Consider the following 25,086-nt stretch of genomic DNA (forward strand, 5'->3'; position numbering starts at 1 on the left):
TTGGATGTCAGATCTTTAAGAGTTCAGCCTGTCCAGTTCTTGTGGACATTCTCCTTCTTAACACTTCCCTTAATTAGGACCTTATGGTCATACCCTGCTAGTCTAGACCATTGCATTTGGTCCCATGAGTACCATTGGAGCACATGAGGTTGCTCAAACCATGCCACAGTCTGGCTGCTGGCCCTTCCCACCTTGCTCTGAGCCCCTGTCCCAGGGATGACATTGGGAGTGATCAGGAAGGTTTTTGTTTCAGCAATCTCCCATAGGGGAATGTAGGCTAGATCACCCAGTCTTTTCCTTCTTTCCCAACTTCCACATACTCTAGGAAACAAGAGGAGTGGACCTGGTCAAAGCACCTGGCACAGAGCATCAAGAAGTGTCCTCCTCTTGTGGCTTTCCTACAACTAATTTCCACTTTTTATTTCAGCTTTGTGAACATCCTCCTTCCCTATGATGCCAAAACCATTGGGACACGCTTCCGCTGGTGGCAGCCTAAACACGATGGCCTGGATCAGAACGACTGGGCTATCGACAACGTGTTGATCTCTGGCTCAGCTGACCAGAGGACAGTGATGCTCGACACATTCAGCAGTGCTCCCCTGCCGCAGCATGAACGTTCCCCTGCCGATGCAGGGCCCACCGGGAGGATTGCCTTTGACATGATCATGGAAGACAAAACTACAGGTAAAGGTTTCACGTGGATCTAAGTTAAAAAGCAAGAAGTCAGTGCAGCAATTTCCAAATCTTGCTGAGCCTCTGAATCTTTGTCTTACTGTGATGGATATCACAGACAATACCATCGCTATAGGGGGTCTTGTCTTTTGTTTTTAGTTCACAAAATGCAAAATGAAAAGATGTAATGTAACTTTTCTTTTTTTACTGCATGAATTTACTTAGAAGATTAATTTCTCTTCAAAGAAAAAAAAGAGGATTAAAAAGTGACAGGTTATTCTAAGCAGATTTCTTAACCTGAGTATCTGTTTCCTAGTTCCTAATTTTTTTAAACATTCTTTAGGGAAGTTGTTACATTTTAGAACTAAATTTTGTAGAGGATGTATTTCTGGATGTTTACAAGGTTTAACAGCTAACAATGCTGGGGTATGCTTTGTGCAGACATGTAGGCAGCACCCATTAAAAAGTTCTCCCATAATGTCCAGTGCAACAGAAGTTTATGTTTTGAGTAAATCTCAGATCCTTACTTCTTGAACATTAAAAAATAATGCTATAATGCCTATGTAAGAGAGTAGTAAGAAGTGCTTTGAGCATTTACTGTGATAAATGTAATAAATATGTACATGGGAATGATGGGGTACTGACATTCTCAGGAGCAGTACTAAATAATTCTCACATAGGCTGAAAAATAAAGCCATGAATCACCTTTAGTGGTTAACACTACTCCCTGTTTTCTTTAATTTATATTGTCATTGTATATTACTGACATTGCCATTTATTTTCAAGTGAATGAACACTGGTTATTCCATGATGATTGCTCAATTGAGAGGTTTTGTGATTCTCCTGATGGTGTCATGATCTGCGGGAGCCATGATGGCAGAGAGGTCTACGCGGTCACCCACGACCTGACTCCTACAGAGGGTTGGATTATGCAGTTCAAGGTAAAATCTCTGTCTGCAATATAATTATTCAAAAACACATTTTTCTCCATGTCTAGATTTTTCAGGAAGTAGGATGACGTATAGGCCTATGCATGAGCCATTCCCTGCAGGGAAAAGTGTTACTAATAGGCCATCCTCATTTTTCTCACCTACTCTGTGTTGGTCAGCTTTAATACCACAGGCTGTTCTCAGAGGTGACACAGACTTCTCTTCCAGCACAGCCGTTGTATGGACCTCATGTAATATGGATATTACACATAAACAAGGTGCCTATTTTGTTACAGCTGCTTGGTGAATGAAAAGCAGCTCCAAAGTAGTCCACACCACTCCTAGGCTGTCATGCATTCACATCAAACCTGCACCCAAACTGCCCTTCATACAGCCCTTTACCTAAATTAAAGAAATAACCCATCAATATATGGAAGTTGTAAGAGCTCGTTGCACATCTGTCCCATAAAGACTGTCCGCCTAACATAATCGAGCTGGGTGTCCTCCTCCGAAATACTCAAATCTTAGGTTGTCGGGAGGGGACATTAACTTTGTTAATTATGGTGTACTGGGGTATAAGTCACAAGCATCAAAACCTGGAAATCCAGAAATGTGAGCTAGCTAGAAGAAAATGAAACTCAGAATATGGTGCCTGTTCTCAGTCTTGGGAATATTGATGAGATCTGCAGATGATTGGTACCATACAAGCACTGTTACTGCCATCACTTCAAGCAAAATTCTGCAGTTTTCAGGTTCAAACATTTTTTTAAACTCTAACCACCACCACAAATAATTCTAATTTACTTATGCTCTCTTCCTTATTAGGTTTCTGTTGGATGTAAAACCTCAGAAAAACTTGCACAAAATCAGGTCCATGTGCAGTATTCCACTGACTTTGGCGTTAGCTGGAGTTACTTAGTACCTCAGTGTTTACCAGCTGATCCAAAATGTTCTGGAAGTGTTTCACAGCCATCTGTCTTCTTTCCCACAAAAGGATGGAAAAGAGTAACTTACTCACTGCCTGAAAACCTTGTGGGCAAGTAAGTATGAATTCAGTAGTCATTTTGTCTTGGATTCAGTACCTTCTGGAAAAGACAACAGGGGATACATCTGCCTATTCATTTTCTTTCAAGGAAAGTGCAGACTAGCAGCATTCATATTCATTTTGTATGGTGCGTAATTTTATTTCCTATCAACCAAGATTGACCGTGACTCTTGGTCTGAACAACCAGCAAAGTTATCCTTGCTTCTCTGCAGTCTGCTCCTGTACAGCATGTTCTGCTCTGTTCAGACAGCTGTGGTCACTTAAAGAGTAGATTTATGACCTTACTGAGTGGAAAAGTTACCCTTATTGTCTGCAGTAGTCCGCACATATGCAAACCATTTGTCTTTTTCTGTAAAAGTAAAATATTTTATATTCTTTGAGTAATCTACTCAGGAAGTGTAACCAAAATTGAAATTCTCTTGCAAGAAGCTGGAATAGCTTTTTCCAGCTCCACCAGTGTCTGGAATCCATCCATAGATCGCAGTTAGTACACACATGAAGAAGAAGATACAGATATGTATAAAATCAATTCAGCAGATACTGCCAGATATTAACTTGTGGAAGCTTGGAGCATAGTACGGTCATAAGCATATTGTGTTTCACCCACCTTTTTTCAATTGAGCAAAGTTGTTTTATACATATGTCTTGTTTTTCTTCATTCCTTTATATCTAGTCCTGTGAGGTTTCGGTTCTACCAGAAATACTCAGATATGCAGTGGGCCATCGATAATTTCTATCTGGGCCCTGGTTGTCTGGAAAACTGTAGAGGTCATGGAGACTGCCTGAATGAACAATGCATCTGTGATCCTGGGTATTCGGGTCCAAACTGCTATCTGACACAAACATTGAAGGTAATTTTACTGCATGTTTTAAAGAATGAATTTTGCCATGTGTTTGGCTGAGAAAGAGAGAGAGAGGAGAGATCGATCCCACTGGAAATTTAGCTTTGATTCCTGTCAGCCTAAAGATACTCAAATCCATTTTCAGCCCTTTTATCATTTTTTAATAAAACTATTTGTGCAGTATCGAAGGACGGGTTTGTTCCTTTGCAAGTAACACTGCCCGAAAAAGCTGTGATAAAGTTCACTGTTCATCCTTAGATCATCATTACATGATCTAAATCACGCTTGCACATATGATTATATTTGATCAAGACCTGTAGAAAGATTGTCTTTATTATGAAAGGGCTTACTGAAGTAAATAATACAAGAAAATGACATAAAATTACATAAAATTAATTCACCTAGCTATTAGTAGTGTAACTCTCTAACAAGTGAGTGAAATCTAGTTAGATATTGCTAATTTAAAAGTTAAAATATTTTTAAAACTTAACATATTAGAAAAGAATATGTAAGGAACCCCAAATTAGTTTAAAATGCAGTGTTTACCATCTCATTTTTTCTACATCAGATAAGAACAGAATAGGTCTGCGCTCCACAGAAACAACAGGTTAAGCAGCATTCTGTCTAAAGAGAATTTAACTATTTAACTTTTCATTTATCATGTCATTTGAATTATTATAACCTTCTGTTTTTCATCTGAGATACTAATTACATGGACAAATATTATCTATTTGCAATTTTTAATTAGTAATGTATTCTTCACATTAAGGACATTTGGGATAAAATGCTAGCAATTCTAGGGGAGTTTTACTACTGTCTCCTTAAAGCAAGGATTTCACTCATGGCATTGCTTTTACTGCATACCTGGAGGTAAGTGGAAATCAGAGATATATTCTAGATGGTTTTCTCTGCAAATATTTGTGCATACAGTAGCATAAATGCATATTCACTACAATAACCCTAAAATTTCATTGCAGTACTGGTTTTGCTGGGGGAAAAAATACAGAATAGCAATTTCTCCCACACATACTAGATATGTACTGGAGTGGTGTTACATACCCTTAAATAACCACAGTTATGAATAAGACCCATTGTGGTGGTTGACCCTGGCTGGATGCCAGGTGCCCACCAAAGCTGCTCAATCACTCCCCCCCTCAGCTGGACAGGGGAGAGAAAATATAATGAAAGACTCATGGGTCGAGATAAGGACAGGGAGAGATCACTCACCAATTACTGTCATGAGCAAAACTGACTTGACTTGGGGAAATTAGTTTAATTTATTACCAATCAAATCAGAGTCGGGTAATGAGAAATAAAACCAAATCTTAAAACACCTTCCCTCCACCCCTCCATTCTTCTCAGGCACAACTCGATGCCCAATTTTTTCTACCTCCCCCTCTCCAGCAGCACAGGGGGACGGGGAATGGGCGTTGGGATCATTTCCTCACCCCTTGTCTCTGCCGCTCCTTCCTCTTCAGCGGGAGGACTCCTCACTCCTCCTCTGCTCCACCGTGGGGTCCCTCCCATGGGACACAGTCCTCCACAAACTTCTCCAACGTGGGTCTTTCCCATGGGCTGCAGTCTTTCACGAACTGCTCCACTGTGGGTCCTTCCTATGGGCTGCAGTCCTTCATGAACTGCTCCAGTGTGGGTCCCTTCCCCGGGCTGCAGTCCTTCAGGCGCAGACTGCTCCACCGTGGGTCCCCCACAGGGTCACAAGTCCTGCCAGCAAACCTGCTCCACCGTGAGCTCCCCTCTCCATGGGGCCACAGGTCCTGCCAGGAGGCTGCTCCAGCGCGGCCTTCACATGGGGTCCCAGCCTCCTTCGGGCACCCTCCTGCTCCGGCGTGGGGTCCTCCACAGGCTGCAATGCTGCAGGGGAACCTCTGCTCCGGCACCTGGAGCATCTCCTCCCCCTCCTTCTTCACTGACCTGCGGGTCTGCAAGGCTGTTTCTCTCACATGTTCTCACTTCTCCCTCTGGCTGCCATTTCTGTGCCCACTGCAGTTTTTTTCCCTTTCTTAAATCTGTTCTCCCAGAGGTCCTACCACCGTCACTGATGGGCTTGGCCTTGGCCAGCGGCGGGTCTGTATTGGAGCCGGCTGGCATTGCCTCTGTCAGACATCAGGGAAGCTTCGACCAGTTTCTCACAGAAGCCACCCCTGTAGCCTCCCGGCTACCAAAATCTTGCTGCGCAAACATGATATACCCATTCATTTGCACATGCAAATTTTAGTGTGCTGGATTACCTCCCAAGTATTTTAAAATTTAGCCCAAACATATTTTCACATTTGGCCAATACAGTTCAAGTGGCTAAATATTCAGCCAGAAGTGATTATGTTCAGTCACTCTGAAAAAAATTTTTTACAGTGTTCATGAGCCCTTCAAACATGTTTAGGTCAGTTCCAGCTGTGGTCATCAGAAAGGCTTAAGATCATAATTACCTGCGCTTTATGTTAAACACCTTACAGACTTTCCTGAAAGAGCGCTTTGACAATGAAGAAATTAAACCAGATCTATGGATGTCCTTAGAAGGTGGAAATACATGTACTGAGTGTGGGATTCTCGCAGAAGATACAACTCTGTATTTTGGAGGTGCAACTGTAAGGCAGGCTGTCACTCAAGATCTGGACCTGCGGGGAGCAAAGTAGGTCATGTTTCCATGTCATTTTAATGGGGAACTCTGTTAAACGCTGATGAAGCAGCAGGCAACATAGCTTGTAGCTCAGGGAACTCCTAGGACACCACACTCATAGCACTATCTCAGGTAGACACTAAGGAGATTATGATTGTCAAGGCAGTGATGCTTTCAGATGAGTCATAGAGAGCAAGGCTCACCCTAGCACAGTGGGAAGGGTCTCCCATGTCCAGGTGAAGCAGCAGGTCCTCCTTCCCAGGAATGTCCTAGGGTCAGCAATGCCTGTCCTGCAAAGTGGCGAGATACTGCAGTCTCCTGGGCATTGCTGTCTCCACTCCTGGTGTCACCAGCTGTGTCTCTGTTGTGGTTTAACCCCAGCCAGCATCTAAGTACCACACAGCCACTCACCTCCTCCCCACCCAGCGGGATGGGGGAAAGAGTCAGGGAAAAAAAGCAAAACTCAACAGCTTAATAGAACAAAAAGGAAGAAAATAATGATAATAATAACAATAATAAAATTACAATAATAATAAAAGAATTGGAATATACAAAACAAGTGATGCACTATGCAATTGCTCACCACCCACCAAGCGATGCCCAGTCAGTTCCCGAGCAGTGATCTGCCCTCCCGGCCAACTCCCCCCAGTTTATACACTGGGCATGACATCACATGGTATGGAATATCCCTTTGACCAGTTTGGGTCAGCTGCCCTGGCTGTGTCCCCTCCCAACTTCTTGTGCTCCTCCAGCCTTCTTGCTGGCTGGGCATGAGAAGCTGAAAGATCCTTGACTTAGTCTGAACACTACTTACCAACAACTGAAAACATCAGTGTTTTATCAACATTCTTCTCATACTAAATCCAAAACATAACACTATACCAGCTACTAGAAAGAAAATTAACTCTATCCCAGCTGAAACCAGGACAGTCTCCCACTGAGTTCAGAACATAACCTCTGCCGGTTGTCCTCTCTTGGATGCCCGTACAAGACCCACTCCACCCACGTGCTGTAGAAAAGGATGACTTAACTGGAGAGCAGTGGGATTATGTCAGTTTAGACAAGCTAAGGACAAGATGTAGAAGACAACCTCAACATCATTTACCTTGACTGTATGGCTTTAATGAAGCCACACACTCTCACTTCTGTAATTCACCAAGAGTTCTCTGAATCACACAACCTTTCAGGAAGGAAGGGGCCTCGGGGAGTCTCTAGTCCAACCACACACTCAAAGCCAGGTCAACACTGAATTCAGACCACATTGCTCAGGGCTTTGTCCATTGCGTCTTGAAAAAACTCCAAGGACAGAGATCCTACACTCTCTCGACAGCTTGTTCCAGTGTTGAGTTACTCTCACGGTGATTTTTTTTTTCCCCGTTATATCCAGTCAGAACCTCCCTTTTTTTGATATGTCACCACTGTCTCCCAGTCCCAGCCATCTTCTCCAGGCTGAACCAGCCCTGGTCCCTCAGCCTCCCCTCACAGGGCACATGCTCCAGCCCCAGCCATGCCAGTGGCCTCCACTGACCTTGCCTCAGTGTATCAACTTCTTTTATGTCCTTCATTGATATAAGCGCACCTTGTTAACTCACGTTGAGCTCCCTTTCCACCAGGACTCCCAGGGAACCGTTAGCAAAGTGGCTCCCAGTCAGTCAGTCCCCAGGCAGTACCACTGCAAGGAGTTAGTCCCTCCCCAGGGCAGGACTTTGCTGAATTTCATGAGGTTCCCATGAGAATTACTAGGCCATGTTTTTAGGAACCTTTGTTCTACTTGTACATTGATGTTACTTGCTTAAAAATGGTGGCATTTTGAACATTTACAGCACATCTGCTAACAGAAAGCAAACTTCCCGATTTGTGCAGATCTCTAACAGATGTAAATGTATACATTTACTCTTAGGTTTCTACAGTACTGGGGCAGAATTGGGAGTGAAAACAACATGACAACATGCCACAGACCAACTTGCAGAAAGGAGGGAGTGCTGCTAGACTATTCCATTGATGGAGGCAAGTACATCCTGTAGTTTCAGCTAAGCTACAGCCTTGTTCTGTATTCAAGCACCATCAATATCTGAGAGGTTGTCAGAGACATCCAAAATAATAAGATAATTTTTAATTGTAATGTTATTTTTGTCCTTGTGAAGTTTTTTCCCCATCTAAAATTTCCACCTATTGCTCAGGAGTTTTCCATAATACTCCTGCCTGATTTCAGTAATCAGTGGCTTCCAGCCAATTTGATTCCTTTATACGCTTACAAGATTGCTCTTGCAATGAGTAACAGTTGCCAACCACCCTTAGAAGTTAAGATTTGTCTATCAGAAGACCATAGCTATTATTTTTTATTTCCTATTGTCTTCCTTTAATCTTTTAGAAGATTCTACCATACACTTGTTTTTATTACTAAACCTGCATCTTTTCATTCTAGGGATATCCTGGACTTTGCTTCATGAGATGGATTATCAAAAATACATCTCAGTCAGGCATGACTACATCCTCCTCCCCGAACACGCTCTGACCAATACAACCCGCTTGCGCTGGTGGCAGCCTTTTACCATCAGCAATGGGATTGTGGTTTCAGGCCCTGACCGGGCGCAGTGGGCGCTGGATAACATCCTGATCGGAGGAGCAGAGATCAACCCCAGCCAGCTGGTAGATACGTTTGATGACGGTAAGACAGGCTGTGACAGCTAATCTGTTGTCTGGCATTATCTTATCTAAGATAAGCCCTGTGAGCTTGCAAGCACACTTCTTTTTTTTAACTCTGCAAATTTTTCATTTTGTAGACTAATGCTGTTTATATGCTATTCTTCATGCTAGTAATAGTGGTGTGTAAATATATATATACATGTATATTCAGATATGTATGTGTGTATATATATGTATATACGTATAAGAAAAGCAAAAATTTTTCTTTCAGTCCAACTCATTTCATTTAAAATCCTGGTAGTAAAGCTTTATTTAATCATATTTTTTTAAGGTGCTATTATTTTAACATTTTAATTACCTCTCTGGAGCTGATGTTTTTATTATGTCTGTTAGTAGCTTGCTTACTGTGTGTCATGACAGGTAGCATATATTTAGTGTATATATCACTAAAGTACTGTATCTAGTGATTCTATGGATTCATTACTAAGCCTTGATGTTTACCGAGACAATGCAGTAATTGTATTTAACTCATCTTAATAGAAGGCACCTCTCATGAAGAAAACTGGAGTTTTTACCCTAATGCAGTCAGGACTGCAGGGTTCTGTGGAAATCCATCATTCCATCTCTACTGGCCAAATAAGAAAAAAGACAAAACACACAACATCCTGTCCTCCAGGGAGCTCATTATACAGCCAGGATACATGATGCAGTTTAAAGTAAGAAATGTTCTCTCTCTCTCTCCAAAGTAAACTATGCAATGAAAAATCATCTAATGTGTCTCCAGAAATTATTCTTCTTCCAACTAGAATGCCCTATTGGATGAATAATTAATAATGACTTTTTATTAGAATTTAAAGAAAATTCTGAAGTGTAGGTAATGAGAACCAGAAAGATTGCATGAATGTTAAATGTCAAATTATTCTGACTGTCTGTATGCTTTGGGGGTTACTGAGAGGAATTGGAAGTCTCATCCCTTTTTCTTGAAATTACTGGATCATCAGATACAGTAGGAATTCTTTTCTAAGGTGAGAATACACACCATGCAATGTATGCCATTTTCCTCTAATTTGTGAATAAGCAGAAACAGCAAGGTAGAGGCAGGCTGGAGAAGAGTGGCATATGGAAAATGCAAAAGTGCTCTAGCAGAAGTACCCCTTCTACTTACTTGTGTCATGGCAAATGACCTAAATAATCAGAGAAACATTTCTGAATATTTTACTTTGTTTTACGGTAGAATTCTGCATAGGGCCAAAGGCAACATGTACTTGTTGTACAGATATGTTCTAAGCCCTTCCCCAAGCACCATGTCTTAAATAAGCCAGAAACTAATAGGAAAGCAAGGTTATCAAAATAGTCATCCATTTTCTTGTTATGTTTTTTTTCTTGCTTTTCTGTTTGACAAGACAGTTCCAGAATTTTCCATCTTCCACTAATCAATTTTTTTCACCTTTTCTCAACATTGTTGTCTATTTTATATTGACTAGGATAATCCCTAAAGCACTGCTTCTCCCACTCACACAGCATGCCACCTTCAAAGACATTATATAAAAAAGGAGTCTGACATGCTTTTTACTACTGAATGCCAAGAGACCCCCCAAGCTGCTTATTTTACCCAGCCTGTCATATTTTTCCTCTATTTTAAGGCCAAGATTATGATAACCAATCAGCATTTAATAGTTCATATTACTAAAATCTCATTGCAAAGTTTTTCTCTCCTGGCTCTCTCCTCCTTTTTCTTCACCAGGCACAACAAAGATTTTATTTCTAAACTAAGAACTCAGCTCTTGTGCATGGCTGCCATTTGGTTTTGAAGCTCTTAAAATTTAGCTTTTTGCTATCTATTCAGTACAGTACATTGGGTACTGTTATCTTTCCACTCTAATATGACACAAATATATTTATTGTTTTAAATATTCAGAATAATTCTGTTCTTAAATTGAATTGACTGAAGTTTATATCCACATGTTTATCATTATAAGTTATAAATTTCATAGGTAATTAATACATAGTTAAGTGCTTCACTTTCTGAAATGCCAAGGAGCTACCACATCTTTGTGTTTCAGAAACAATGTTTGTTTAGATATTTCATTTGAACTTTAGGAACGTAGTGTTAGGATTCTATTTGAAAATAACAGTAGCAATGAAGTAAAATTCATTAACTGAAGTACTGGGTCTTTTGTTTTCCATCCACTTTTGATGGATTTTGTCCAAGATCTAAGTTGGCAATCTCTTCTATACAGCCTGTAAAGAAAAAAAAAGGAGAGCAAGATTTCATTATATATCACATTAAATGTCTACCTGACTTGCTATAGCAGCCAATTTTATTTGTGCTATAGATCGTGGTTGGCTGTGAGGCAACTTCTTGTGGGGACCTCCACTCTGTGATGCTGGAGTATACAAAGGATGCCAGGTAAATGACAGCAGAATCCATAGACCTAAAAGAAACCCACAGTATAATAGTAAAAACCGAGAGAGCTTTTATTTATTAAAGCAATTACTTTGCTATTCATCTTGTAGCAGGATCTCAACAAAGCCTGTGTGCAAGCACTGGGATTTGTCTACATAACTCCTGTAAATTCTCTGTATAATTTATCCCAGATGTTGACAGATTCATGGCATTGAGCTTGCAGTTACAGTCATGGGCATGCGCCTGTTAAAAATGTGCTTGCAGAAAACCACATTCACGGAAACTGTTGGTTTAGTATGATACAGGACTATATATTTAGGACCAAGCTGTAATGAAGTGGGAGTTACTTAACTCCAAATTGGTCTTTAACTAGAAAACAATTAATAACACTGTCTCCTGTGCTGTAGTATAGTAGTGCATTATAATTTGTAAAAGTGAAGGTATATTCTGTGCTCAAATGACTGTGGATGAACATGGAGCAAATTCTGTTGGGACTCTTCTGAGAGTAAGAGAGAGACTAAGGAGCAGATTCCTAAATAAATCCTTCTGTCATGCCAGCCCAGAGGAGCTCTGGGTTGGACTCTGCTGTGTGTACCACCACCAAGGGTTTCACAGCACTCAAACCTAGTGGTGGAAAGTCCTCCCTGGCTGCACTGGTGCTTCAGCCTCTCACCCCTTGGCTATTTGTGGCTACAGAGCATGGAAACTATTGCTGACAATCTCTTAGGTTTGTTTAATAAGACAGGCAATGCCATGACCCTTAGAATTACCTGTTTCCCTTTCACTATTCTTTCAGTTGTTCTAAAACATTTTTGTTTGTTTGTTTCCTGCAGGACAGACTCATGGCAGCTTGTCCAGACACACTGTCTTCCTTCCTCATCTAATAGCATTGGCTGCTCCCCATTTCAGTTCCATGAAGCTACCATCTATAATTCTGTCAACAGCTCTATGTGGAGAAGAATAACTCTCCAGCTGCCTGATCATGTCTCATCCAGGTAGGTTACTGAAAGGTCAGCTCACTGTGGACCTATAAAATGTCAGCTGTCTTGCTGGCACTGTTCGCGTGGAACAACTGGTGAATTAAAAATGCTTCGTTATTGCTGGATTTAGATCTGATACATAATTAATGTTTTTCAGGAAGCTTTTTGTTAATAGAAGTGGCTACTGCCAATGATGTAGCAGCCACCCATTCAGGGTGGGTCTTTCCAGTTATTGAAGTCACAGCCCCTTCATATGACATTTTTCATTACATCTGCTGCTGGTGTATTTGAATGTCACTGTACAGATGTGTTTAATTGCTAGATATCATAATACTGTGTTTGGATTTTGATATTTGCAGTGCAACTCAGTTCAGGTGGATTCAGAAGGGAGAAGAACTAGAGAAACAAAGCTGGGCAATTGACCACGTATACATCGGGGAAGCGTGCCCTAAGCTCTGCAGTGGCCACGGCTATTGCACAACTGGAGCCATTTGCATTTGTGACGAAGGATACCAAGGTTTCATTTCTTCAGTTTCTTTCTTATATATCTGCTACAGTCTAATCTAGCCCAAAATTAAACAAAAAGACAGAGTGATGTGTCATGTCTAAATTAATCACTGGAATGCTTGAGTAACAAATTCTAAATTAATAATTTGACAGAGCTGCAAATAACAGCTCTTCCCTCGCTTTACTCTTTCTGGATTGAGTCAGTAGTCTCCCCTGTCTGGCACTGTATGTAAAGCCCATTCAGCCTTCACTGAAGGCAGAACATGACTACCTGCTTACCCAGAAATGGCTTCCACCCCTGTACTCCTTCCAAGGGTGCATGCACTCCCAGAGGATGTGTACGTGGGATCCAGATGTTGGTGACTGGCACCTGTAAGGGACTCAGTTCTGTGCCCCATCAGGACAGAGTGTTCTCCTCTAATCCTTCAATGCAGCTAAGCACATGCCTAACGGTACCTGAGTGCCCTCGTTAAATTATGAGTGCTTTGTGGGAGTGGAGCCAGTGTTTAATGTCTTCCAGGAGAGAGTCTCATAACTTTATAAGATCAGATCCCTTCCCTGTTTTAGAAGCATTTTGCTTCAACCAGCAATTTGAGGTTTCTCATACTGGCATCAATGCAAAATAGGAGAAACCGTACTGCAGTTCTTGAAGTTATACTGATGTAAAAAAATAAGACTCACAGCCTCAAATTTCTAAAATTAATGCTGTACAGCAATGTGCGCATTATTAATGGATCTGCTGAAATATATTCAGCCTGTAGTCACACTGTATACTTGGCCACAACCTTGAATGGAATTACAATGAACTGTAACTCAATTTTCTCAATTCTTTGGGGTTTTTTTGTGGTTTATAACTTCACTGTGTCATTTCTAGGTGATGACTGCTCTGTTTTTAGCCATGACCTCCCCAGTTATATCAAAGATAATTTTGAATCTGAAAGAGTCACTGAAATAAACTGGGAAACCATTCAGGGGGGAGTGATAGGGAATGGATGTGGACAGCTGGCACCCTATGCCCACGGAGATTCGCTTTATTTTAATGGATGTCAAATACGACAAGCTGTGACTAAGCCTCTGGATCTCACCCGAGCAAGGTAATACTTTGAGCCTAAAATGCTCTTTTAGCAGCTCATGAGAAAAGAAACTCTTCATATGTACATGCAGCCGTGTGGGCCAGTACTGATGAGGATGGACTGACCTGGCTGTACCATGCAGTCAGATATTGCTGGCAAACAAACATTAGGATTGGCAATATGCTTTGTGACTTCCATTTGGGAGATGGAGAGTGAGGAGGAAGCGATGTCAGATGAAAAGGTCAGATGTTTTTGTCATGCCCAACAGAGCACTCTCTAGTAAGCCAGCACTGACAACGAAGCCATTGGCAAAGACTGGACACCAGACTGTCTGGACCAGTGCCTGATCTGAAAAGACAAATCCCATGTTTGTATGTGCCTCCACGACGGTTATGACCAAAGATGCTATTAGTAATTACAGACTCATTTTCCTGTTTCAGTTGTCAAACAGAATTATATTCACCTGGCAATGAACAGGAGTATCTTTTTCATCTATTGAGCCTCTTTGGCCATGGAAAAACAAATGCAACCAGCCTGTACTGGCTCTTAACAGAGTGACAGCTTTCTGGACTGGTTTGTATTTAGTTGTCTGAAGCAAGATTAGAAACAGAATTAATTGGCAAGTGGGCCAGATATAAATTAGGCTTTTCCTTTCTTAATTGAACACCCAGGTAGAAGATGATAAATCTTTTAGGCACTTCATTATATTCAACCTTTATTTGCCCTTTTTTAGCTTTTCATACACTCATTTGCATGTTTATATTGTTTATGTATTTCAGTTTCGTGCAGATACATTGTAAAATGGGATCTATTGCCTCCAACTATATGGCAATATGTTATACATAGTAAACTATTACTTTGAAAGGGGAGCTGTGTTTTAGAGATGTGAGAAGTTTATTTTGCATGTTAAAAGTAATGATTCTTGAGGATGCTCAAAGTTTTAATAAGGTAACTGCAATAAACCTGGAAATGCTATTGTTCCTGTTTGAATACTTTTTGCATATTGAAAATAGCTTTTCTCTCTGTGTTTTACAGCAAAATCATGTTTGTTTTGCAAATTGGAAGTATTTCACAAACAGACAGTTGCAATACCAATCTGAGTGATCCTAACACTGTAGACAAGGCAGTGCTCCTGCAATACAGTGTAAATAATGGAATTACATGGCAAGTAATTGCACAGCATCAGCCAAAGGACTTTATACAAGCCCAAAGAGTGTCTTATAATGTTCCCCTGTGAGTACCCAGTCACATTTCATTACCTCTAAGTGCACAAGATATATTTCTGCTAAGAAAGAATCTATCTTTGCATCACTGTGCAAGAAAAAATGTTCATGAGAGGGTAAAAAAAGAAGAAAACTTAAGGGGAAGGCTGATTAAGAAATTTCAGCCTAGTGTTTACCAATATACTTGAAAGAAAAACAGAATACTTGTTTTAAAGGGGGGGGGGGGGGGAGGAATTCCTCCTTATCTGTGTGCATTTTTCACCATTAAATGTTTTGCACATATGGTGTGCTGATGTTCAGGGATGTAGCAATAACACTTTGACTTTGCTCTCAGTTCCTGTTGGGGGGTAGATAGGGATGTGCAAAACACCAGAAGCCTGGAGCTCTCATAGGCTCTTGCGTTTGTGATGACAGGGAGGCACGAATGAAAGGAGTCTTACTGCGCTGGTGGCAGCCCCGTCACAACGGAACAGGTCATGATCAGTGGGCTTTGGACCACGTAGAAGTCGTCCTGTGAGTATCAGCTTCACCTCATCCCACCCCATCTCAGAAAGCACTGAAATTCCTCCAGCATGGCACAAGTGTTAAGCTCAGTAAGAACCACTGTGGCCCAGGGAAACCTTTGAGAACCAGTCTTTGCTAATGCTCTGCCCTGACTGCAACTGTCAGTGGTTAAGACAGCCATGAAATAAGTGGCACAGCAGGGGTATGTGTTGTGCATCATGGAAAAATGCAGGAGGGAAAGTGGGGCTTTATCACCACCAAGTATTGGTGTGGTCCTGTAATGCAGCAATGACTGTCAAAAAAATATTGTGCTGGGACATAAGAAAGGATATTCTTGTTCAACGCTGTGCTGCCATGTGAGGCTGATTTATATCCTTTCAAAGATACAAAAGAATCTGCTGTATTGCTCTTTGCACAAAGTAATGTTGTTGTGCCTCTGAAAAGTTTGCATTAGCAACTAATGCCTTATTCGTTTCCTTTTTTTAGTAAGAAGGATACTGTTCAGAAACAGGGTTCACTATATCAGGTTCCTATGGTCCGAGCTCTATATTCATCCCCTTGTCAAGATTTTACCAAGTAAAGTGTCTGCACCCTCCTGATTCTCCCATTCTTGAGATGGGTTTCGCTGGCAGCTAACCCGTTTTTCCTGTGTTACGTCACGAAGAGATGACCTGCTTTTTCTCTAACAATTTAGTTCCAGTAGAAGTGAAATTCTAGTGGCTTCACGGGCGGGAACTCATCGCTGACAGTGGTTGGCAGAGAGAGGCGTGCCTGCTCCATAGATAGGTTCAAATGTTCCTTTTATTGAACAATTTAAAAACCAGCAATAAAGAAATTAGGCTTGGATAAGCTCCAGACTGTGTAATTATAACCATGAGGTTTCTGAATTAGCAGAGACACTGCAAGTAATGTTTTGTAACAGTAGCAAAGTGAATTATCTGATTGCTAGTTAGCCCTGTACTTCTTTCCACCAAGAAGCACCAGCTTGCATGGCACTCATACCAGCCCCAAACCAAACTGGTCCCAACACTGAGTAACTGTACACGCTCTGCTGCTTTTACACACCTTGCTGGGCTCTGCTTTCATAACATTAAGCTTAAAACTTGAAGGAACAGAGGGACGGATGTGATTCCTGACTTAGTTAATCAACGGCTGTATGATGCTGCATCACGAAAGATATGGAAGAGTATGAACCTGCAGGAGGTTCACAGTGTTTAGGAAACAACGGAAAAGGAAACTAGTAGTTCTGAAATATTCCCATGTCTTTCTACCTTGCAATTTAAAAAAAAATTAAAAAGAAAAAATCAGGTCAGAAAAAAAATAGAGCATAATATTACCGGTCAATCTGAGCATTGAATGAGGGAGTATAAGTAGGAATAGCACAAATCTTTAAAAAGTGCTTCTTAGGCTGAAATATGGAGAACTTCCTTGACAATGAGATCTGCCAGGTTGCAGACTAGACACACGAGCTGAGTGGTGACAAGTCAGTCATATGAGATATGTTATATTAGAATGGAGACAGCAATAGAAATGCTATAGCAAGTAATCACACCTCGCCTAGAGAAGGAACCAGATGGGCAAACAGTGCCTCCTCGCTTCTCTTCTTTTTCTCCTGTTAAAGAGCTTTAAGGCTCTTCTGAATATTGGCCAAAATATCAGGCTAGAGACAGGTAGTTTCCACCCTGTTCAGGTAACACCTGGTACAACCCACAGAGGAAGACAGACCAAACCAGAGAGATTTCTCCCTTACCAAGTACTGTGAAATGCAGTGCCATGGCAGTATCTTTCCCAAAGGCCAGATGTGGAGTTCCAGTCCCTGCTAACTACAACATGTGAGACATGCCACTCTCAGGAAAGACAGAACTACACGCTGTGACGCATCTGGTTCATATGCTGGCATGTCCTCAGACCTGACAGGTGGCTTTGACCCCTCTGTTTTGCTTAAGTTCTATCTGCACCTTTTAATTCATCAAAATATTCTGTAGACCTCTTAAATTTTATTTGCAAGTAACCGGCAAAGGGTTTGATAAAGCCTTTGGAAGGCTTTCCGAATGGAGGCGTGCTGTTCCTTGTTGATAGATACTCTTACCTGGGTTTTCCTTTAGCTCTGCTGTTTCACTCAGCCACCTCACACTGGTCACTTTTTCCTCAGCACTTCAGTTTCTTCACTGTAAAATGATGAAGACACTCAGCCACCTCCACGGAGTGCTGGCAGGCAGAAAGAAGGGAGCCTGGATCAGTATCTGCTAGCACTAACCCTGGATGATCCTGCACACACCAGGGCTACCAGGATCACACCACGAATACTAGGGATAGGACTTAGCTTTAATTCTTAATATTCCTGAAGCGCTGCCTGCCCTGGGGAGAGCAAGCCACCTTGCCCAGGCAGCACTCCAGTGAGAGGTGAGGAGGCAGCATCCCTCGGGTGCTCTGCCCTCTCACCGAGATTGCCAGAGGTGAGCTCTGTGGGTGATAGCCACCCCAGGGCTCTCTGACATGGCTGCAGAGAGGCATGGCCTGAACTAACACCACTCACCAGGGTGCTGTAATTACCTCTTCCCATTAACTCTATAGGGAGTCACTGGAGAGTCAGTAGGCTTCTGCCTGGCTTATTCATCCCAAAGCTGGGATACCTTAGAAAAGAACTGTGCCTCACAAATTGGAAGTAATCCCAGTTGGCACTCTGACCTTGTCTCAGAAAGGCATGAACACCCCTGGCTATAGGACCTGTTGATGGTCATTGTCTAACACAGTCTGTGCTCAGTCCCCTTATAAGCCTGCATTCCATCACCCACCTGAATGAGATTCCATACACCTCTGTGGGCACCATCAAAATTATTCTCGCTGGCCCTGGTTTAAGTCCTAGACTTTCATGTTTGTTTGTGATCTGTGTACCCACGTTGATGCAGCAGCACCCCCAGATGCACACCTAGGTGCTGTGCCAGCTTTTACTCAGCCCACGGGCAAGTGAGCAGACCAAGGCTGGAGTAAGAGGGCAAATGGGGAAAGCACCTGCCAGCAGGGAGAGCTGGTCTGTAGGGATGTAGCACAACCAAGGATTTTCTTGATTTTATTTCCCATCCAACGTGGGGGATGTCCCTGTTCCTCCTTACAGTGCTCACCCCAGGGACAAATCTGTGAATACCTGCTTTCATGGCTCAACTCTTCTCAGCAATCCAAAGATTTGAAATTAATTCTGTCACAGGCCCAGCTGCCAAGTCATATGCAGATACTGCTCACAGATGATGCATAGCCAGGGTCATGACACTCTGTTCAGTCCAATTGATTTCTGAGTCAAGGGCCATCATCATCTCACCAGCAAACATGTTTTCAGGGTGTAATTTCTTTGTTTCCTTTCTGCTCCCAAGATGGTTTGCTGGGGAGAAAAAACTAACCTGCAGATTATACGTGCATGCAAAATACCTGGCAGTGATAAGAAAGGCCAAAGATGGATATTTTTGTATGTTACTTAAAATCATTCCACTTTTGAATGAATTATTTGAATCATTCATTAAAAAGCAGTATCATTAAGAATGTGAAGCAGCTGCAAATGGTGCTCAAATTGAGCACCTCTTTTGAACAGGTGAAACACAATACCATTAAACCGATCTTGCCAACTAACCACTTGCCAACTTACTTTAACAACGGTTGATGTCTATCCTGTGGTGGGGAGAGGATACTAGTTGTCAAGTTGTCCAGTCCCGTTTAAAGCTAGTGCTGATTATTCCTTGTTAGTGCAGCATTTTTTCTCTCCATTTGTAAAGAAAGCTTTGGGCACAACTCTCATATGTTCCATGTGGCTCTTCTTAGGATAAAAAAGTATTTTACCCCAGACTTAAGAAGGAGCGTTTTTCTGTGCCCCTGTACTTCTGCCCTAAGAAAAGCCCATGTCCAACTCTGCATTTCATTTGCACATTGTTTTTCTCTGGAAGCACAGCTCTCAGCCTGTCTGCTGCACAGACACCACGCACTTTTTTGCATGTGCATTTGGAATTGCCATCTCTTTGTGTATAGGGCAGGCCCTTATAGACCTCTCATAAACTCAATTCTGGTCAAAGGTATTGAGAACTCAAGGGTAATGATAAGCTGAACATTAAGGGTCTGATGTTGCTTTCTTTGCACCCCAAAACTCATGATGTGATCCAAAGGAATTTGAGTTGTGCAAGGAATGCAAGAAATATCCCTACCTACTATTTTATGGTTAACTGTTGGATAACAGAACGAATTCCTCCATAGCCATCACTCCATGCTCTTCATTGTCAAGATATTCTCACATTTTTGGCACAAATGATTTAGTGAGAACTTGTGTTGCATTTGGTGCAAAGAATGTTTATTCTTATTTTGCAATATTAAAATACAAATTATATATTCTAGCTCTAACAACAAGTGCTCATGTGGAAAAGCATTTTCATCTGCTTCATTTTTTTAGTAAAAAGCAATGTTTTGAAAAATGCATTTAAATTAAACTATCAACATATTTAAAATAAAGAACAGAAATAGTTCAAACATTAGGATATTGTCTGAATATTCTCAACATTTATGCCAAATATAATATGATGCAGTCTGTGCTTTTATGACATTTTTATTATGTTTCTAAAAAGTGCATGCTGAATTTTATAGAAAATAAAAATATAAGCATTTATTTGAAATATCAGGAAATAATTTGTTCAATTTTTATTTTCAAAAGAGACGAAAAGTCCTATATTGCCTCTAAACCTCATCAGGGTTTTATGACTAATCACAGTGCTGCATGCATTGAAAGGCATTTTCTAACTTGTGTTGTATTTCATTGTTTGCTGTCATTGGTTTTACACTAGAATAAGGTAAGTACTTTCCCTGAATCAGTATCAAATGTATGTTTCTGTTACAGCTACACCTCTTTCACAAATTTTTGTCAATGATGGGTTGGTGGAAAACTATTTGTACTCTCTGAGATGTGCCATGTAGCTCTTGAGAGCCCTGAGCCTGCAGCTCTTTCCAGGGAGCATTCAGGGAAGTTAGATTTAGCAGAAAGTGTTCAGCAGCTCACCCCGTACTGCAGTGGGAATTTCACTGAGGCTGCGGTGAGAAGGACTTCTTCTCCTGCGGTGCAAGGAGACCTGCCAATGGAGGGCTCCCAGCGTGTTGTATGGGAGACCTCTCAGCTCCAAGGGGGAATTCCCACTTTTTTCCATAATTAATCACCACAGAGCTGAAGCCACAGCCAGGCAGTGCATGTCAGTGAATCTGCATAGTGGCTTAGCCACGCGTGCCCCTTAGACACACAGCAAGTGTCTCCCACAGAGTTCTTTTGTTTCTTTTAACTCTGCTGCTTTGTCCTGTCGCAGTTAATAGATACCACTAACCAACATAGTTACTGAGCTCTGGGTTCAAATCTTGACCTCACTGGAGCCAAAGAACATTTGTCATTGATATCAGCCGTCAGGACTTCAGTCAGAGCACATCACTTTTCTCATTTTAGTACCCTCCTAACAAAGCATTTGTAATTCAGCCTCAAAATTTACCCCAAGGCTAGTCCTGAGAGGCATGCCTTTGCTGTTTTCTAAGGCTTTGTTCATGTTTCATTTTGTTATCCAAATATTTTTGTTTCTGTTTGGTTCCTATTGTGTCCTGTCAATTAAAAATAAAAACACAGAAATAATGAATGACATTAGTATATACTGGGGGGGGTTACCATATATTTCTCATTCCATATGGCTATGTTCTCTTTTCATAAATTTTAAATTGAAGACTTGTAGTTCAAACTGTGCTTTAGGAAACATGCAATAGCCAGAATGCTCCATTAAAGACTAAAGACCCAGAGTGACTCCTCGTGTATTGCTTTATTGTACATATCTGTTGAACATGGCCTAGACAGAATTTTGTTCTATATTGGCTGCATATTGTTTTCATATAACTAGTATAACTCCAGTGACTTCATTGGAAAGTTATGTAGGGTTTCCTACATAAATTGGAGCAGCATTATCTTTTTTTGTTTAATAATGCACTCAAAACTGTCGAACAGGTTATGCAGTAGTTGCTCCTATTAATTGCTTTTTTTCCTGTCTGCTCCATCAGCAATACACAAATAACTATTTTGGGTCTGTACTTTTCTGATTGATTGATGGTTCAGTGAATGCACAGAAAAGGCAGAAGGCTCAGCAGATGCTGACCAGTCCATTGCACACTTGCAAAGCAGCCTTCAATTTGCCACTGATATCCAAACAAAAGTTCCCTCTGCACCCTCCATTATGGAAGGGGGGGGTCTATTCCTAATATAGCTTGATGCTGCCCAGCACATTTTGGATGCTCCAAACAAGAAAACAACAGCAAACTTATGGTAAATTCTTTTATCAGTCTGTGAAAATACAAATTAAATTTGTTATTAATAATATTGAAAGCATTCTTAAATCCACCAAATGCAAGAAATGCACAAGTACTCCTGCAAACTATATTATATAATACTTATCGTGACCTTATAAAGCACTATTGATCTCTCTTATACAGTGCTTGTCTCCTACCAATATATAAAATTATTTCCAAAAAATAAATATAGACCTACTCTGATTTTGTGGATACCAGACTATACTTACTGTACAATACAATACGATAGTATAATACATAGGGTATACATATTTACCTATAGCAAGAGTGAAAATCATGCCATTTTTCTATAGCAGGCATGAAGTTTTATGTGGCATCCAACCGGTAGTTGGAAAGTCTATCTATCTCAGACATCAGTGAGGACAAGTTTGAACCATGTCAGTGCAAGTAAAAAAAATAAGCATTTAGTTCCTGAGAATTTAGATTTCTCTTATTTTTCACACACTACACTGCTCTGGTGTTCAGCATAAGACATAAATATATGTTTGTAACTTCTTGATCATCTTATAAAATAACAAAACAGAACTATATACATAAAAAATAAGTAAATCTCTTTTAAGTTATTAGGTAACCCTTTCTTTTTTCCTTTTTTCAATTCTTTCTTTTCCTTTCTTTTTGTTGTTTTTTTTCCTTTGTTCATTGTTTTAAACATCTTCATCATAGCTTTAAGGCCAGATGCAAAATGGTTAGGCATTTGAAGTGAAATAGAGGCCAAGTGCACCTAGCAGTGTCCAAAATGAGTCCTGAAAATCTCTGCTGAGCTGTTGCTGAATGTGAGCGGATGAAAGGCAGGAGGGAGATGGGGGAACACAAAGGCCCCTGGACCAAGGACTGTGGCTGTCCAAGTCCTACCCAAGCTGAGGCACTCACAGCCAAGCTCAGTCCCAAATTTAACAATGTCCAGAAATGGCAATTTTTTCAGCCAAACACATTGACAGGCTGTGTTTGGTCCCATGTACCTAGGGCAAGGCCACTCAAAATTGGCTTTCTCCCACGCCCGTCTCCTGTATTTTTGCTGCAGAGCAGCCTTCTCCCAGCAGATAGGTGCTCCATCCTCACTTCATGGTTAGGATGCTCTTCTGAGAGGTAGGATGTCACCCTGAAGGCTCTATGTCTAAGGAACCACCCACTTCCCAGGCAATGGTAATTAAAGGAAGGGCAAGATTAATACCTCCTTCAAGCCTCATGACCAATGGCAGCCACTTTCAGGAGTGTGTTCAGGGTCATGATTTCCCTCTTGCCTTCCTCACTGAGGGTGATGTTCCACTGAGATGGCTACAGGACCAGAATAAAGACTGATCTCCAACACTTCTTTGCACTTACACTACCAAGTGGCATTAAAACTATATAAACTCACCGCTGTCATTCTTTCACACGAAGCTCTTACAAATCAGCACAGACCTCTCCTTTTCACTTGAAGAAGTCAGGTGAAAGTCAGGATAAGTCAACCTCAAACATTAACCCCTCTTTCAACTGCCAAATGCTCTAGAGCTCTGCCTTATTGTGAGAGTGCCAAAAGTTGTGCCAAGTATAGATGTGTTTGCTTTCATTGTCACCAGGAGCTGGACTTTGTTTCATTCTTGTATGTATATTCCAGTGGCAAAAAAAAAAAAAAAAAAATTTCAAAGCCTTGGAAGACTAGTTGGGAAGCGGCTTGGATTTGCTTAGAGGTTTATAACCTAGATTTTGACACAACTGCTTTTATTCAGTTTAGTCAGTTGTGTTCCAGATTAGCTGTTGAAAAAGGTATAATTTTGTCATACAGATTTTTTTAGATGAAATTAGCATACTACAGCAAAAGCTGTCTTTGCCTCTGGAGGATCATACGTGTTTTGCAAAGCATGCAATTATTCCTTTTTCCTAAGGGCCACATTCACTAAAAATAAGCTTATGCACTAGAGAGGAAAGTATGACTAATTACAGTATGAGTATTTACTTCTCATTCACAGAGAAAACTCACAAGTGAAAACCTGCCTTGCACCCAAAAATGGGAGATTTGTTGACTGTAATGTCTACTGCAGGGCTTTACTTCACAGATCACCCTTAAAATCTAATGGACTTGGTTTGGAAGGTCCTGGTAACATCCAGTCCCTTGGAGTAGAGATGCTTAGGCCAGGCATCCTTCTCCCACTGCAGGAAGAAGCTAGAAAGCACAAGGTCCTAAGCAGGCAGGGAGCATTAGGAGAAGGAGTCAGAAATTAGCCCGAGACTGCACAGATTCACTAAGACTTTGCAGCTCCGTTCCCCTGGAAACCAAAAGAAAATTTGGCCATGCAGCCACCAGCAGCTCCTCCTGGGTGAAGCTCCTTACGCCTGTTGGGGTTGTCCTTGGGGTCTGCATGGTTAATGCTGTGCCCCGATCTCTTAAAGAAACTGCATCCTCTGACTGCTTCTATGGGACTACCTTGTATGCCATTTTTCCATGTGGAGAAAGGGGGTCAGGTGGCTCTAAAAACTAGAGTCTGGCAGCAATATGTGATACCATTTTTATTTTTAAAAGTAGTTGTCCGATCAAAGGGTCTTTCCCATACCCTGGGACTCTACAGTGTAGAGTGCAAGAGTCACTGTCTCTCTTATAGCAACATCTCAGGTGCTTTATATGTCTGGCCAAGTGCACTGCAAGTTGTAGGTCTGAGAGGAGACATCCTTTATCAGAACTTCAGAATACATAAACCTTTTCATTCTCATGTAATTCTGATTGCAGTTTGGCTGTAGATCTGTGTAGACCTGTATTTGTGTGCATGTGCTAGGGGTTTGGATATGTATGTAAGCAGACCAAGAAAAGGCACAGCCAGATGAAGCTCTGTGGCTGTTCTGCAGTCCCCTGCCACAGCAGAGGCAGTAGGATATAGAAAGTCTGTGGCGCTGCACATGTAGTTCTCTCCAAGGTGTATGCAAGTCTGTATAGGCCATAAGTAGACTCATAAGGATGCACCACAGATGTTACAGCTTCATTTCCAAAACTGCTGAAATTTGGAAACTGAAGGTGGGATCCAGCCCTTAGGGGTTAGATGGGTTTGAGGTATCAAAGTCCCAGACAGCTGTCTTGTCCATTGCTGCCCTCTCATGGTTCTTTCTTCCCTCAATGGGAGAAGTAGAAACCTGTGTTAGGTGGGATGGGTCTTGTCCTCCAGGTAGGTCTGAACAAGTGTCCCTTCTTCAATTAGGCTGCACTCAGACTGTCTCTTGCCTGGTTTCCTCCCAGACGTGATGATGCTTATTTCCCAGATCTTCCTTTAATTTTGGATGGGGGCATACAG

The 25,086-nt window shown here is 41.4% G+C and overlaps 1 protein-coding gene across 1 annotated transcript in view; it reads left to right on the top strand.

Annotated features, from left to right (window-relative positions):
* The window catches only part of RELN (reelin), a 320,676-nt gene that overhangs the window by 293,970 nt on the left and 1,620 nt on the right, over positions 1-25,086 (top strand). The window contains exons 51-65 of the mRNA XM_010581098.1: positions 428-684; positions 1,459-1,613; positions 2,427-2,641; positions 3,320-3,497; positions 5,960-6,135; positions 8,024-8,130; positions 8,549-8,791; positions 9,310-9,485; positions 11,106-11,179; positions 12,010-12,171; positions 12,516-12,673; positions 13,538-13,757; positions 14,772-14,969; positions 15,374-15,472; positions 20,281-20,286. Coding sequence (XP_010579400.1) covers positions 428-684; positions 1,459-1,613; positions 2,427-2,641; positions 3,320-3,497; positions 5,960-6,135; positions 8,024-8,130; positions 8,549-8,791; positions 9,310-9,485; positions 11,106-11,179; positions 12,010-12,171; positions 12,516-12,673; positions 13,538-13,757; positions 14,772-14,969; positions 15,374-15,472; positions 20,281-20,286 — 2,424 coding nt within the window. The remainder of the gene's footprint in view (positions 1-427; positions 685-1,458; positions 1,614-2,426; positions 2,642-3,319; positions 3,498-5,959; positions 6,136-8,023; positions 8,131-8,548; positions 8,792-9,309; positions 9,486-11,105; positions 11,180-12,009; positions 12,172-12,515; positions 12,674-13,537; positions 13,758-14,771; positions 14,970-15,373; positions 15,473-20,280; positions 20,287-25,086) is intronic.

Source organism: Haliaeetus leucocephalus, unplaced genomic scaffold, assembly GCF_000737465.1.
Source record: "Haliaeetus leucocephalus isolate CR32 unplaced genomic scaffold, Haliaeetus_leucocephalus-4.0 Scaffold751, whole genome shotgun sequence".
NCBI classification, from domain to species: domain Eukaryota; kingdom Metazoa; phylum Chordata; class Aves; order Accipitriformes; family Accipitridae; genus Haliaeetus; species Haliaeetus leucocephalus.